Source organism: Mauremys reevesii, linkage group 8, assembly GCF_016161935.1.
Source record: "Mauremys reevesii isolate NIE-2019 linkage group 8, ASM1616193v1, whole genome shotgun sequence".
Lineage (NCBI taxonomy): Eukaryota > Metazoa > Chordata > Testudines > Geoemydidae > Mauremys > Mauremys reevesii.
The window spans coordinates 54,254,550-54,269,749 of NC_052630.1; the positions used below are offsets into that span (position 1 = coordinate 54,254,550).

Consider the following 15,200-nt stretch of genomic DNA (forward strand, 5'->3'; position numbering starts at 1 on the left):
ACTGGAAACTCTTTACACCATTTAAGAAGCCAGAGGACAGGTGATGGCCTAACCTGAAGATAAAAGGGTTACAGAGGTCATTAAGGGCCTACAGAATCTTTCTTACAGGGGATGCTTGAGACGGAAAGTCCCCAGCTTGACTCTGAGCTTCCCAAGGTATATTTGTAAGGTTTGCAGTTAGAAAAGAAATGATTGGCAGATTTGATCTGGGATCAATGAGCAGATGATGCACATGGACTTCTGCAGTGCCATTTTCAGAGTAGCATTTCACTTTCACCAGCTGGTACCATGTGGAGTGTGGAACTCTGCAGAGCAGCAATACTTAACGCATCATAAAGGAATGACTCCCTCTAGAATGGTCTGGCTTGGCAGTGACAGCGAAGATCTCAAGGACAGGGGAAAACATGAACAAGACTGGTGAGTTACCTGCAACACACCCTTGCTGGAGGCCTTAGCAAGCAATTAATGAGGGAAAGAGGGTTTAGGGCAGGGGTGGGCAAACTTTTTGGCCTGAGGGCCACATCAGGGTTGCGCAAATGTATGGAGGGCTGGGTAGGGAAGGCTGTGCCTCCCCAAACAGCCTGGCCCCTGCCTCCTATCCACCCCCTCCCACTTCCCATCCCCTGACTGCCCCCCTCAGAACTCCCAACACATCCAGCCCCCCTGCTCCCTGTCCCCTGACTGCCCTGACCCCTATCTGCACCCTTACCCCCTGACAGCCCCTCCAGGACTCCCACCCCCATCCAACCGCTCTCTGCTCCTCATCCCCGACCACCTCCTCCTAGGACCTCCTGCCCCTAACTGCCCCCCAGGATCCCACCCCCTTATCCAATCCCCCTGCTCCCTGTCCCCTCACTGCCCTCCCGACCCCTATCCACATCCCCACCCCCTGACAGGCCCTCCGGGACTCCTACTCCGAACCCTCCCTGTTCCCCATCCCCTGACCGCCCCCCCAGAACCTCCACCCCATCCAATCGCCCTCTCCTCCCTGACTGCCCCCCAGGACCTCCTGCTTCCTTACCCAACCCCCCCGCTCCCCACCCCCTTACCAGCAGCAGGAGCTCACAGCTGCGACACCCGGCCAGAGCCAGCTGCTCTCCCCACACTGCCCAGCGGGAGCGGTGGGCCAGAGTGCGGCCCACACACCAGCGGGGGAGGGGCTGGGGACTAGGTTCCCCGGCTGGGAGCTCAGGGGCCAGGCAGGATGGTCCTGCGGGCTGGATGTGGCCCGCGGGCCGTAGTTTGCCCATATCTGGTTTGGGGGAGCACAGGCCAGGGACTCAGGAAATCTAAGTTCCGTTCCTGCATTTGTCACAGATTTCTTGTGTGATCTTGGTCACTTAAGTGGAAGCTTTCAGAAGTATCCATTAATTTGGAGTGCACATTTTCTAGGTGCCCATCTTGCCTCTATCCCTCACTTCCATATCTGTGAAACAGGGATAATACCACCTCACAGGGATATTGGGAGACTGTTCATTAATAATGTTCATATAGTACCTTTCAATCCTTGGATGGATGGAGCTTCTGAAGTTACTCACTGTCACTATAACCCGAGTCACTTTTGTCTCTCTTGTCCATTGACCTGTGTTGGTTTCTAGGAATTTATTAGCATGCTCTACAGAAAAGCAGTTAAAGGGTACCAATTTACAGAACCAGTTCCTCAGCTGGTGTAAGCTGGAGTAGCTTTGGGGAGGGGCGGGAGGAAGGTAAAAGGAGTGATTCCTATCCACACCAGCCAGAGCTCTGGCACATGATGTTTTAGTCTTAAAATCTATTTTGGGATTGGTCCTCTCCTGCAGTCAGTCATAGCGTCTCTTCTTTATTTTGTACTGCACTGACTCATCAATTTCAGAATACTAATGCTATTCGTGCATGAGCTAGGCACTTTAATTGTTTAGCGAGTTGCCCTTTGACCTTTCAGAACCTGGGATCCCACACTGGGACAAACTCTGGCTACATAAAACCTCCTTCAGGATATTTGTCTTCACTGCAGAGTTTACTCAGGTCTGAGCAGCCAGGAATGGGCACCCCAGTTAGCCATGCCCACCTGCAAATGTCCACGCTCTGGAGCCACACTCGACTCATACTCATGTAGCCACTGTCATGTTTTGGGGTGCAATCCAGACCAGTAAGGTGTTATGTCACTGCCTGCCCTGTAACCCTGGATAGCTTAAATGCTCTGCTGCTGTGATTCACAGCCCGGACACCAACAGCCACCAGACAAGAATGCAATAGCCTGAGTGTCTGTGTGCGATGCAGCCCTGGGTCAGTACTTCTGACCACAACAGCCTGCCTACAACACAACATCCCACTCAGGTTTGGTTACTCCTGGCAAGATGGCCCCAATGCACTTCCAGTCCTGAATTTGTACAAAACCATCTGCCCTGAAAGGTCAAGCCCTCTCCTGGACCACCAGAGAAATAATGAAGTTCATTTGCTCCTTCAGAGAGACAATACCCCGCAGTTTACCATGTTAACTGGAGTTAATAGTCACTTAAATTCAACACAGCACTGGGCTGATTTAGATTAAAATAAACAACTGTACTAGCAACGTGAAGAGGGGACCCTGCATGTCAAGTGGGGCTGCCCCTGTTGGCCCAGTGCCGGGTTGGTAACCCTGTCACACAGTTGTCAGGACTCCCTGTGGGATCAGAGGATTGCAACAAGGCAGACACAGGACCCCTGGCGGGGTCAAGCAAGCAGTCAACCTGCAGCCCCTGGGCAGGGCAGGGCAGGGCAAACAAACAGTGTATGGCCCCTGAGCCTCCTGGTTGTGGCAGGCAATAGCAATTGGGGGTTCTGATGCTCTGGGCAGGGCAGAACAAACAGTCAGTTTGTAGCCCCTGGGTGGGGCAGAGCAAACAAGCAGTAGCCACATCTAGTGGAAAGTGGGGAGGGGTAGGAGAACCCAGGCCCATCCTGCTCCACCGGGTTCCAGCCAAGGGCCCTATGAAGTTGGGAAATTCCTTGTTATGGGTTTAAGCATCAGCTTCTACTACATTCCCTGGGTCACTTCCTACCGTGAGGTGCAGCTCAGGCTTCTCCCTGGCAAGCAGTGGCTCAGTGTCCCCATAAATCTCTGTGGTTGTCTGGTTGTTTGCAACATAGTCTGGGTCCACAGTTTTTGCCTCGTGGAGTCTCAGGTGTCTCTGCAGGAGCTTGCAATACACGTCCTTCCTCCTCAACCAGCCCAGACTGAGCTGGGCTGTCTCCTTTTATCTGTCCCTTCCACCTGGAGCATGTGTAGCAGGGGTGAGGGGGCATGGCCTCCTGGGCCCACGGTGAGTGGTCCCACTCCATTGGCCCAGTGCGGGGTTGGTAAACCCCATCAGAAAACAGGACATAGGTTAAGTGAAGCCAAGCAAAAGAAATAAAGTTAGAGATGGTTACAAGCAAACAAAAGTGAAAACATGCATCTAGAAGTCTAAAACTCAACCTTGCAAGGCACAGTCTTTAAGATGGTTTTGCTCACCAATTACTCTTAGTTCAGCATGGCTGACTGTCCCTCAGTCAGGACCTTTCCACAGAAGTATGAGGTACTGGTTTCTCTTGTCTTAGGTGAAAGCTAAGATGGAGTCTCTCTATTCCTTATATTCCCAAAGAATTGTTTTTGTTCTAAAGGTTAGAAAGGCCTCCTGGGGATTTGGTCTCTCTGGTGTGTAGGAGCCATGTTAATTCTGTGTGTCTTGGGTTCAGGCTCAAGACAACCCAAGCTGGTTTGCTTTATAGCTTTGTTTATGACTAAAGGAGGTAACCCTCATTTCTTTGTCTAGGACGGACTTGCTTATCTAGGCTGTCTTCTTACACATCTTCTAGTAACATTATACAGAGGGAACTCATAACTTCACATATTAGATTAATATATGCATTTTACAGTTATATTAATGACCATTGTGCTAGAACATAAGATTGGCCATACTGGTCAGACCAATGGCCCATCTAGCCCAGTAGCCTGTCCTCCAACAGTAGCTGATGCCAGATGCTTCAGAGGGAATGAAGTGATCATCCCCTGTCACATCCAGTTCCAGCTTCTGGCAGTCAGAGGTTTAGGGACACCAAGAACATGGAGTTACATTCCTGACCATCTTGGCAAATAACCACTGATAGACCTACCCTCCATGAATTTATCTAATCTTTTTAACCTAGTTATACTTTTAGCCTTCACATCATCCCCAGGCAACAACTTTCACAGGTTAACTGTGCATTGTGTGAAGTAGTACTTCCTTGTTTGTTTAAGCTTATTGTCTATTAATTTCATTGCGTGACTTCTGGTACTGGTATTATGTGACGGGGTAAATAACACTTCCTTATTCACTTTCTCCATACCATTCATGATTTTATACATCTCTACAGACCTGCTATTAGTTTTCAAATACAACCTTACAAGGCATATTTTGTACAAACATCTTTGCAGTAGTGTGTGAACATGGGGGTGCTTAGAGTCACAGCTGTGTCCACACTGGCACTGCAGTAACCCAGGTCAGGCACGATGATAATTTTGGGGCATATCCCAGGATTCTAAGCACCTCACTAACTTGAGCTGCTGTAGGAATTGTTCCACATTGTACTGTGAGAGAACTGGTTTACCCTTCCCAAGCCTCTCTGTGGAAGTGTTCTCAGAGTTTTCAGTGTTACAGGAACCCAATCTATTAAACATTTTCCTCCTTTTGTGTTCCTTAAACTGAGTTTAAGAAGGAATTATTTAAGAACGGTTTTAAACAATTGTCTTTCCTAGTATGAGGACTACCAGGGATTGAACTAGGAACTTCCAGAGCTAAAGGTGTGAGTTGCAGCTTGAGGGTCAGCTTGCAAAACTGGGGCTATAACACACCCATATCTCCTGTAATTAGCACAGAGGGGGCACTATAGCACTCCCAGTGGGCTACCCTAGCATTTTAAAATTCATCTTTTGGTTCAGTTTCGCTCCCTCTCTGTTACAAAAGCTGGGTAACTGGTTTTCTTCTCCCACCCTAGCAACGATAGCCTCCACGGAGCTGGTGGTTCTGCTGGAAGATGAAGTCTTTGTAGATTTTTTCAACACATTCCTGAATCTCCCAGTAAGTTTCCATCTTACAATTTAACTCACTCTCTTTCTGGATTCTACCCCCCCCCCCCCCCGGTGAGTTTGCAGGTCTTAGGGAACCCTGTGAATTTCAGGCCAGCACTTCTCTGGTAGCTATCCCCACACCTGCTCCATGGGCATGCATCTTTGGATGTAATTTTGTCAGAAGTTGCAAGCTAAGTCCGGGAGAGGAGGTGTTAAATATGCAGAAAGTAGTTATCCAAGCAGGACTTTGGGCAGCACAGAGGGAACACCACCTTATTTTTGCATGTCGTGCCTGTGTCACGCTGTATGGAGTGGCTCACAACAGGGACTGCCGACCTCAGGGCAGACTGTCAAAAACAGGGCAGATGCCCCAAAACCAGTGGTGTGTTCTACAGGTAGATTTCACCAAGCCGGTAACAAATGTGAACTCCTGGATCACTATAACAGACTTACCATGGAGTCACAGACAGTCCCCTTAGACTCTCCAGTCTATCTTGCCACTCAAACAAGCTGGACTTAATGATAAATGGTCACAAAAAAATCACAAACAGTCCCAAGAGACCAGTCACTTACCCCAGATCAATCTGTGTCTTAGATCTCACACCAAAGATAACGCCTGTAGCCAATCCTGTAATAAACTAACTTCAAGGTTGATTAACAAGGAAAAAACAAAACAAGAAAGTTATTTAAAGGTTAAAGCAAGCAAACATATACGCACTAATGAGTTGCAGTCTAAATCCTAAAGATGACAGAGATGTGGTAGTTTGTCAATTCAAGACGTCTTCCAGGGTGGACCCAGGGAATGACCCCTTGGGATCTCTGCCTCAGTTTGGAGTCTTTGGCCCAGTGAGAATTCAAATAGCAAGGAAATAACAAGTTTTCCTGTGTCTTTGTTTTTTATTTTCTTCATTCAGCCTCCAAGTCCCTAGGACAGGCCTTGCACGTAGCATTTCCCAGGTGCACTAGGGCCATTCACCAATCCTTTGTATTGTGATATTCCTTGATGGCTCATCTGATTTTTATAGTCCTTCTGGACAAGCGGTGGAGGGTGAGGGAGAAACACTCTTTTCATGAGTTCACAAGTTTAGAGCAAACATTTTCAAAGCCATAAAGCAAAGCTTTCCTATTTCCTTATAGCATAGAATACAGCCATTACAAATGAGATTAATGCATGCAGCAACTTACAAACATCCTGTAGAGTCTAAACACTACATACATAGTCATAAAGGGAGGGGGGCAGGAATAGCTCAGTGGTTTGAGCCTCAGCCTGCTAAACCCACAGTTGTGAGCTCAATCCTCAAGGAGGCTACTTAGGGATCTGGGACAAAAATCAATACTTGGTCCTGCTAGTGAAGGGAGGGGGCTGGATTCAATGACCATCCCTTCCAGATCTAGGAAATATATCTAAGACTAATACCTATTTTGAACACCACTAACACATAAGTGAATTGGTCTGGTCTCCAGCTATGTTTGTTGGCTCTTAGTTAAAGCCTGCAGCCTTGGCAAGATCTGGCCTGCCAGCATCACAGCCTGTTCAGACAATGATTCAATACTGATCAGAAAGGAGTGAAAAATATAGACTCAATCCCACCACTTCCAGCACCACTGGTTTCCCTGAGTATGTCTACACTGCAATAAAAGACCCCCTGGTACTGAGTTTCAGAGCCCAGGTCAACTGGCTGAGTCCCATGGAGCTAAAAAATAGCACTGTAGATGTTCAGGCTCAGACTGGTGCTGAACTGCTGGAGGTGATGTCTTGAGATCAAAAACAGAGATTTTGGCTGTTTGTGGGAATTAGGAATCCCTTCTGCCTTTCCAACTTCTCCAGAGCTTGTTCCTAAGATGGCTACTTTTGGACCTAGTAGGACAGAGCTCATGGAAGAGAAGGAATGAGCTTGTGAGTTAAGCCTCCAAAAGGCTGGGTTCAAGTCCCAGCTCTGCCACACACTCCCTGGGTGACCTTAAGTGCTGGTAAGTCCAGGACTGGTGCAAGGATACTTTGCACCCTAGGTGAAACTTCCACCTTGTACCCCCCCCAGAGCATTGATTATAAACTTTCAAAAATGAATACTGCATAATATGGCATTGTTCATTAGAATTAATACACATTCAGCTTGAAAATTTATTAATTTCATTATTTAGTCTACATATTTAATGAAAATAAATGAATAACCTGACAGGGTGTGGGGCTGGTTGGCTTCGGGCAGGGGGGTGTGGCAGGGGTTGGCTGGAGACAAGGCGGTGCAGGGCTGGCTGGAGGCAGGGGAGGGGGTGTGGCAGGGGTTGGCTGGAGACAGGGGGTGCAGGGCTGGAGGCAGGGCAGGGGGTGCGGGGCTGGCTGCAGGCAGGGCAGAGGGTGCAGCAGAGGCTGGCTGGAGACAGGGGGTGCAGGGCTGGCTGCGGGCAGGGCAGAGGGTGCAGCAGAGGCTGTCTGGAGACGGGGTGCAGGGCTGGCTGCGGGCAGGGGGTGCAGGGCTGGCTGCGGGCTGGGGGTGCAGCAGGGGCTGGCTGTGGGCAGGGGGTGTGGGGATGGCTGGAGGCAGGGCAGGGGGTGTGGGGAAAGGGTTGGCTGGAGACAGGGGGTGTAGGGCTGGCTGGCTGTGGGCAGGGGGTGCAGTGGGGGCTGGTTGTGGGCAGGGTGGCAGGTACCAGGGCCATCCCTAGATATTCTGGGGCCATACACAGCCCCCCCCCATTGGGGAGCGTGGTGCCCCTGCCCCAGCAAGCCAAGTGCGTGCTTGGGGCGGCATGCCACGGGGGGCGCTCTGCCGGTCGCCAGGAGGGCGGCAGGCAGGGTGCCTTTGGTGGCATGCCTGCGGAGGGTCTGCTGGTCCCGAGGTCCACCGGAGCCGCGGGACCGGCGACCGGCAGAGCGCCCCCCGCAGCATGCCGCCGTGCTTGGGGCAGTGAAATGTCTAGAGCTGCCCCTGTCTGCGGGGGCGGGGGGGGGGAGGATTGGGAGAGGCAGGGGCGCCTCAGGCTTCCATGGGGGGGCGGGGCTGGCTTTCAGGGTGGGGGGAGCCACCCCCCAGCAGCGTGGCTGGGGCCGAGTCTTTGCACTTTCCCCCACCAGTGAGCGCAGGCCTGGCCCCGGTGCAGAGCTCAGGGGAGTGGGGGCGGGGCAGGGCTGAGCAGGGGCGGGGCCCTAGAGAAGAGCCAGAGCAGCAGGGAGCATCACTTCCCGGCTGGCCGGAGCTGATCAAAGCCGCAGCATCGGGTGAGCATCCCAGACATTTTGGGCACTGCTTTTTGGCGCCCTCAAATCTTGGCTCCCTAGGCAGCCGCCTAGTTTGCCTAATGGTTGCACCAGCCCTGGGTAAGTCACTTAATCTGTAAAGTGGGAGCAATCCAGAGGTGAAAGTAAGCCGATACGGTCCAGTATGGCATACCGGCAAGAGCCAGCACGCTGTGCCAGACCAGACCAGCTTTCCCAGGCTAGCGCTTTAAAGGGCCCGGGGCTCCCTGCAGTGACTGGAGCCCCGGGCCCTTTAAATTGCCTGCTGAGCCGCGGGGCTCCAGCAGCCAGGCTCAGGCGGCGATTTAAAGGGCCCAGGGGCTCCTGCCACTGCAGGGAGCCCAGGCCCTTTAAAGCACCACCCGAGCCTAGCTGCTGGAGCCCTGGGGTAGCAGTGGCAGGGCTCCGTTGGCAATTTAAAGGGCCTGGAGCTCCACTGTGGTAGCAGATCCCCGGGCCCTTTAAATCGCCCCTTAGCCCCAGGGCTCCCATCTGCCTCTGCAGCTGGTAGCTCTGGGAGTGATTTAAAGGCGCCGGGGCTCCCAGCCACAGCCAGAGGGGGGCCTTTACATCAAGATTTAAAGGCCCTGCCTCTTCCAGTTGAGGCCACGCCCCTGCTCAGGACTCTGGAGCAATCATTCCTTTCTCCCACTGTGTCTGTTTAGACTAAGCCCTGTAGGGGAGAGGCTTCCCTTTACTCACTGTACATACCACACTAATACACTAGGGTACCTAGGCCCCGCTGTAATCCAAATACATCCCAGACTGAGAACTGTGACTATAGGGAGGGGTAGCGTCACTTCAGTTTTAAACAGTTGGTTCATTTATTACTAATAATTGTATCTGAGGAGTGTCTCTGCTTACCAAGAAAGGTTGGAAGAACTCTGCATGACTTGGAAGAATAAGTGGTGGTGATTGTCTATAGGAAAGATGGGTTTTCCAGGAGGAGTTATTGTCTCCACTAATCAGCCCTTCCCCTACACCCCAATCTCTCTCACTTCTCTCCTGTTCTTTCTTCACAGGTCTTTGGCCAGACACCCATTTACATGGCCAACATTTGCCAGTGGTTCCTGTGGCCAGAGTTACCGTGTTACCTGGTGAGGCAGTAACCTTCTTAGCATGCAGTGTAGGGCTGACACCTTCTCCACTGAAAGGGAGAGGGGTGGGGAGGGAGGGAGGGACACACAACTTGCATCCGAAGAAGTGGGTATTCACCCACGAAAGCTCATGCTGCAAAACGTCTGTTAGTCTATAAGGTGCCACAGGATTCTTTGTTGCTTTTACAACAGGGGTGGGCAGAACAAGTAGGGTTTAAGATTCCCAAGGGTGACTCTCCTTCCCTCTTGTCCCCTCCTCATGTTTATTCCATTAATTGATTTATTTTAACATGGGGAATCATGTTCTTTATGAATCCTGAGTACAATCAGGAGCACAAGTGATCAAGGCCCTGATCCTGGGGAAGTTCTGTAGGGCTTGATCCAAATTCTGTTGAAGTCAATAGAAAGACTCCCATTGGATCAGGCCCCATGTGCAGAAGTTTCATTGAATCTGATAGAACAGTGTGGAGCAGAACGTTCCATCCTTAAACAGGATAGGGCTGTCTTTGCAAAACCAGGAGCCTTCACCCTAAGCCACCTCCTGCAGGGTCTCTCCTCTCCACTGCTACAAGCAGGATTCACCTGTGCTTTGACACTATTGATCCCTGCTGTTCTTACTGAGGAGCCTGCTTCCCCAATGCTCCAGCTGCATCATCACCCCCTCTTCCTTCCATTGGCTTCACGGACAGGAAGCAAATCCTTGTCCCCTACGTGTAACCCCATTGGGATCAATGGGGTTTAAGTCCCCCCAAAGGTTCATTACCCTGAAAAGGTCATGAAAAACAAGTCCTAGCAGGCATTGAGCCCTGGGAGTCTTACAGGCCCCTAGTCCTAATGGGTTCTCATTTAATGAAGTCCATGGAGTTACACCAGGGATAGATCATTCTTCACAATCTAATCAGTCTTTGTGGGGGGGAATACAGGTGCCAAAGTACAAAGGCTTATTGACCTGGATGGAAAAGTACCGGCTGCCGCACTTCTGTAAAACCAACTTGTGTTTTCATTACATTCTCTGTCAGGAGCTTCTCAGTTTCATTAGATCCAAGGAGGCAGGTAAGCAAAGGTGACCTTACGCACAAACATTCGAATGTAGGGCAGGATTTCACACATCAGTAGTGCTGTACCCTGGCTCTGTTCAGTTAAGGCGCTCACCTCTGGTGCGTGCTGACTGAGGTTTGAAGAGTGGGAGATGCACTCTGGGTAGGTCATCGTGCTTATAAAATGGTTGCATTTTTTGTAAATGTTTCATTTGTGTAGGGGGAAAATACTTGTAAACTGTGGGAAAGGGCTCAAAAGGGGCATTGTTTATTGTAACAACTTACATTGGAACCCAGTGACTTCTCAGTCTTGGGATCTTTAATCAAGACTGGATGTCTTTCTAAAAGAGGCTCTGGCTCAACCAGATATGGCGGGTGGGATACAGGAATCACTGGGTGAAATTCTATGCCCTGCGTTATGCAGGAAGTCAGACTGGTCCCTTCTGGCCTTAACACCCAAGGACTCTATTCTGCCTCAGTGATTCCAGGTCACATGTGCTCAGTTCACACATAAAAAGATCGTATTCCTTTAACTTTTCAAGCTCCCCTGTATAGGCAGATATTGGAGAGAGAGAGAGAGAGAGAGAGAGAGAGAGAGAGAGAGAATTTGCTGGTAGTTCCTCTAGGAGTCACTCAGCTACTATGGGCATGAGCAGTGGTGCAATCCTGATTTTTTATGTGCAGGTACTCCACCTCCACCAGCATGGCCCCACACCTACAATGCATGCAAGGTCACACTGTGCTGAGGAGGCTATTTTGGGCTATAAACTGCGGTTACACGAAGGGGGCTCTGACACTATGAGCATGCAGAAGGGGTGCAGCAAATTAGACCCTGAAACTTGGATTAGAAAAAGCAATATCAGAAGAGCACAGACCAGAGTGAAGGGACTTGCTGTAATTGGTTTTTCTGCTCCTGTCTGCCTTTCCCCATCTCCATAAGTTACATTCCTTTTGCACGCCCACGACTGAGTGTTAAATTGCTGCAAGTTGCCCTACTTCACCACTTACACTTTTTTTGGCGCTTAAAACCATTTACCACTTGTACCCAAGTTTAACTTGCACACTCCCATTAAAGTCACCAGCCAGTCATTTTCGCACTAAAAATCTTGATGGGAATTGCACCCAGAGGTGGACTGTCACATAATGCCTGAGATGCTGAAATAATCCTGTCTTATAAATGTCCTGAAATGACCTGGTTTTTTTCCTCATCTGAAGGAGCAGCAACCATTTAAAAATGATATCCTGTGAACGATCCTAGATAGAAACCAGTGGTATATGCCATTGGGAGTCCCACTGTTCCAGTGATGTACAGTAGGTTTGGTGGGTCAGGAAATAACCCACCAATAAGCCTAAATCAGGGCTATTTGCTTGTCTGCTGTGTCTTGTGCTTATAAAATAGTGTCCTGGCCTGTGACTCAGCCAGTCTGTGTTATAGTTACACCAGGTCTGAATCTGGGCCATAGTGTTTACCCCAAAACATGAGAGGACAACAGCCCATTTACCAGGGAAATGCAAAGCTGTTGAAAGTGAAGACAAATGGGAGAAAGGCAGACGGGATGCTCTTGGTGTATCATGGGGCACAAACACATAGGGCCAGATTCATCTGGTGTGACTCCAGGGAAGCTAATATTTAATGCAGTCATTGGGTGAAGAAAGGTCACCCACCAGCCAGTGCACATCTAATGACTGGGCATAGTGTAGCAGCCTCTTGGACTCTGGTGGCCCTTGTTGGCGGCCACTCTGAGCCTGTAGTGGTTTGCCCATTCTCATAACTAAGCCCTCCAGCCACATGGTTTGTCATCCCACCCCTTCTGGGGTAATAGAGACCCTAACAAACAAACAATACAATGACCTTATGTCACGTCTTCAGCCCCATACTGGGATCACTAGTTCTTGTTCCCTTGCATCAGGTGGGCTTTCACGTCCCCTTCCTTGGAGGCAGGGAAGGGAACCCAGGGCCTCCCTCTCCTCTGGGTTCCAACCCAGGGACCCTGTACTAAGCAGGTAAGATGTGCTTCCCTAGGCCACTTCCTACCTTCATTGACCTCCAGGCCCCTCTCAAAGAGGAGCTTGTTCGAGCATTTTGTCCTTGGCAGCTCTGGCTCCTTGCACAGCTTCCTCCCAGTCTGCAGCTGGTGCCATCCTCCCCAGGTTCCTGGGCAGCAATCACTCTCTGTCTGAGCTCCAGCCTTTTATCCCAACTGTTGCTAGTCACATAATTCCCTGCAGGTGGGGAAGTAGCTGCTTTGCCTATTAACCCCTGGGTGGCTATAGCAGCGCAAGGTCCAGACATCCTGGATAAACTTGGGTTACACCCTGGATTAATTTGGTCCATGTGGGTCAACAAAAGCTCAGAGTCATAATGTCATTATCAGAAGAGCTGCGAAGATAGCTGAGCCATGTTCAGCTTGTATTATAAAGTCAACAGGAGCAAAGTTCACACCAGTTTGATCTTTCCTCTGCATCTCAGGCTTCTTCTTGCAACCTAGGTTTAATGTTAGACACCAGGAAGATTTGCGGGGAAGCCCCAGTTGAGATAAAAAATGGAAATGGGAGGGGGGAGAGGCTAACTCAGGGAAGTGGATGTCAGGGTCTGGAGGGCATGTGTGTGGTTTTACATGTCCATATGTTCATGTGTTGGGTATCACTAGTGGGAATTCCAGCTCAGCATTTGCAACTGGCTCTTATTTGTTCCAGCTGGCAACTAGGTTTTGGAACAACCAATGTCCATTGGCCTGCTGTCTCCTGACACTGCTGGTCCTCCAGCAAAAACTAACAGAGATCAATTGAAGGATTCTAGAGGGGTCTACTGGAATTTCCATAGGGATGTGTTTGCATATGCACATGCTCGAGTACATTCTGATGTGATGTCTTTCACTTTCTCTTGCAGCAGAGTTGCTGAAATGGAAGAGTGCAGATCAATGGCTGCTCGAAAAGTGCATTAGCGGTAGCAGGGGAATGTGGCGCTTTCGTTCTTTCATCCAAGGAATGGCAGGTGATCACAGAGAGCTTCCTGCCCCCTACTTCCCTATGTATCCATAAGTTTGTGCAGAGTGGCAATCCCTGCATCTGGACATTGGGATATGTAACTTCAAACATGTATACAACTCTTCTACTTTAGAATAGCACCTGCCTGTCTCATCAGCAATGCTTTCAGGGAATGTCTCTCCTACTCGCTCTCCCTACTTTCTCATTCTTTCCCTGCCCTTAACCATTGTGCTGTATGTCTGACCCACAGGGGAAGAGCTGACAAAGTTCTGGCTTGCTGCAGAAAGGCTCTTGGAGATTGACGAGTCAGATGTTGCCCAGCGAGATCTCTACCTGTCTCTGCTCCAAGTGCTGAGGGCCACTTATTTGCAGGAGGGCTCCACGGTGGTCACCCTCTGCAGCATGAGCATTGGTAAGGAGAATTTGAGGCTGGGAATCTGAACTTCCAGGAGCAGCAAGACTTCAGTGCATCTGTGCACTTTCTGGTTATGTCCAGCACCCCAAGCCTGGCTTGAGGAGCTGGGGATAGAAACATGGGGTTGTATTTACCACTAGGGGTTGATGAACCTGGAGTCAGTTCATACAGCTCCACCTTGCAGAATGGACATCAGTATCACTTGGTTAGAGATCTCATAGTTCCAGAGAGACCAGCACTCAATGAACAATGTGACCAAATCATGGACGGCTGGTATCATAGGTTAGGGGAGGCTAAGCATCCCCAAACAGCCAGGTATGGCCCTGCCCATGCTCCACCCTGAGGCCCCCTCCCCATCTCACTCTTCCCCCATGACCTTGCCCACACTGTTCCTTTTCCCACCCTTGCTCAGCCTCTCCCCCAAAGCCAGCAGGCACTGGGGCTAGGATAGGCAGGCTGGTGGGTTGGGACTCAGAGCGGCTGGGACAGGTGGGCCAGCATCCCAGGGCTCGGGCTGGCCAGGGCAGCTGGGGCTGGCCAGCCTGCAGTAGGGTGACCAGATGTCCCGATTTTATAGGGACAGTCACGATTTTTGGGTCTTTTTCTTATATAGGCTCCTATTACCCCCCACCCCCTGTCCCGATTTTTCACATTTGCTGTCTGGTCACCCTAGCCTGCAGCCTTGGGCTTGAGGCGGCTGGGGCAGGTTGGCTGGAGGCCTGGGCCGGCTGGTGGGCCAGGACTCAGGGAGGCTGGGATGTGGGCTCCTCTGGCCATGGTGGGGGGCTCGGGTGGGACAGAAGGGGGAGGGCCAGGCACTAGCCTCCCCAAACAGGGGGGTCATGCACCCCCCATGGACCAAATCCCTCTTTCACCCCAGAGAGGGCCATCTCTCCACCTGCTCAGGCTTGAGGAGCAGTGGTGGAGACTAGAACTGACAGGAGATGGAAAGGAAATCCGTTCTTTTACCCAAGGGAGGGGAGTTGTTCCAGAGCAGAGCTGAAGTAAAGTGGTGGAGCAGAGAGGGCAAACGCAGGAGTAAGAAAAACTGGAGACTGACTGCTCCTGGCATCCTTTTGAGAGAGTTAGCCCACCTCAGCGGGGGTGAGGGCTTGTGCGGCCCATCATCAAACTGGCACAGTAGTCAAGCTAATCTAAGAAGTTAACTCACAGAAAGCCCTGGTGGGGTTACGACCCTGCCACTGGGCCCTTACTGGATGAAAGTGTGTGTGGAGCAGCCGGAGTCTGATGAACCAAGCAGAGGGCTGAAAAGCAGTCAGTTTGCATTCTGTTGCTGACTCTGCCACTGAGTCACTGCATGACCTAGGCCAAGTCACTTAACTGCTAGTCCCTGTGCCTGCATTACCCTATCTGGAGAACA

General features: G+C 50.6%; 1 protein-coding gene across 12 annotated transcripts in view; it reads left to right on the plus strand.

Annotated features, from left to right (window-relative positions):
* The first annotated feature begins 381 nt into the window (after nt 1-381).
* The window catches only part of RGSL1 (regulator of G protein signaling like 1), a 43,636-nt gene continuing 28,817 nt past the window's right edge, over nt 382-15,200 (plus strand). For 9 of the 12 annotated variants that reach the window (XM_039484303.1, XM_039484298.1, XM_039484300.1 and 6 more), the window contains exons 1-6: nt 382-417; nt 4,975-5,057; nt 9,305-9,379; nt 10,303-10,432; nt 13,307-13,411; nt 13,655-13,816. In XM_039484303.1, the coding sequence (XP_039340237.1) occupies nt 405-417; nt 4,975-5,057; nt 9,305-9,379; nt 10,303-10,432; nt 13,307-13,411; nt 13,655-13,816 (568 nt within the window). In that variant the 5' untranslated portion in view covers nt 382-404. The remainder of the gene's footprint in view (nt 418-4,974; nt 5,058-9,304; nt 9,380-10,302; nt 10,433-13,306; nt 13,412-13,654; nt 13,817-15,200) is intronic. The other 3 variants (XM_039484305.1, XM_039484306.1, XM_039484307.1) reach the window with 3 other exon arrangements.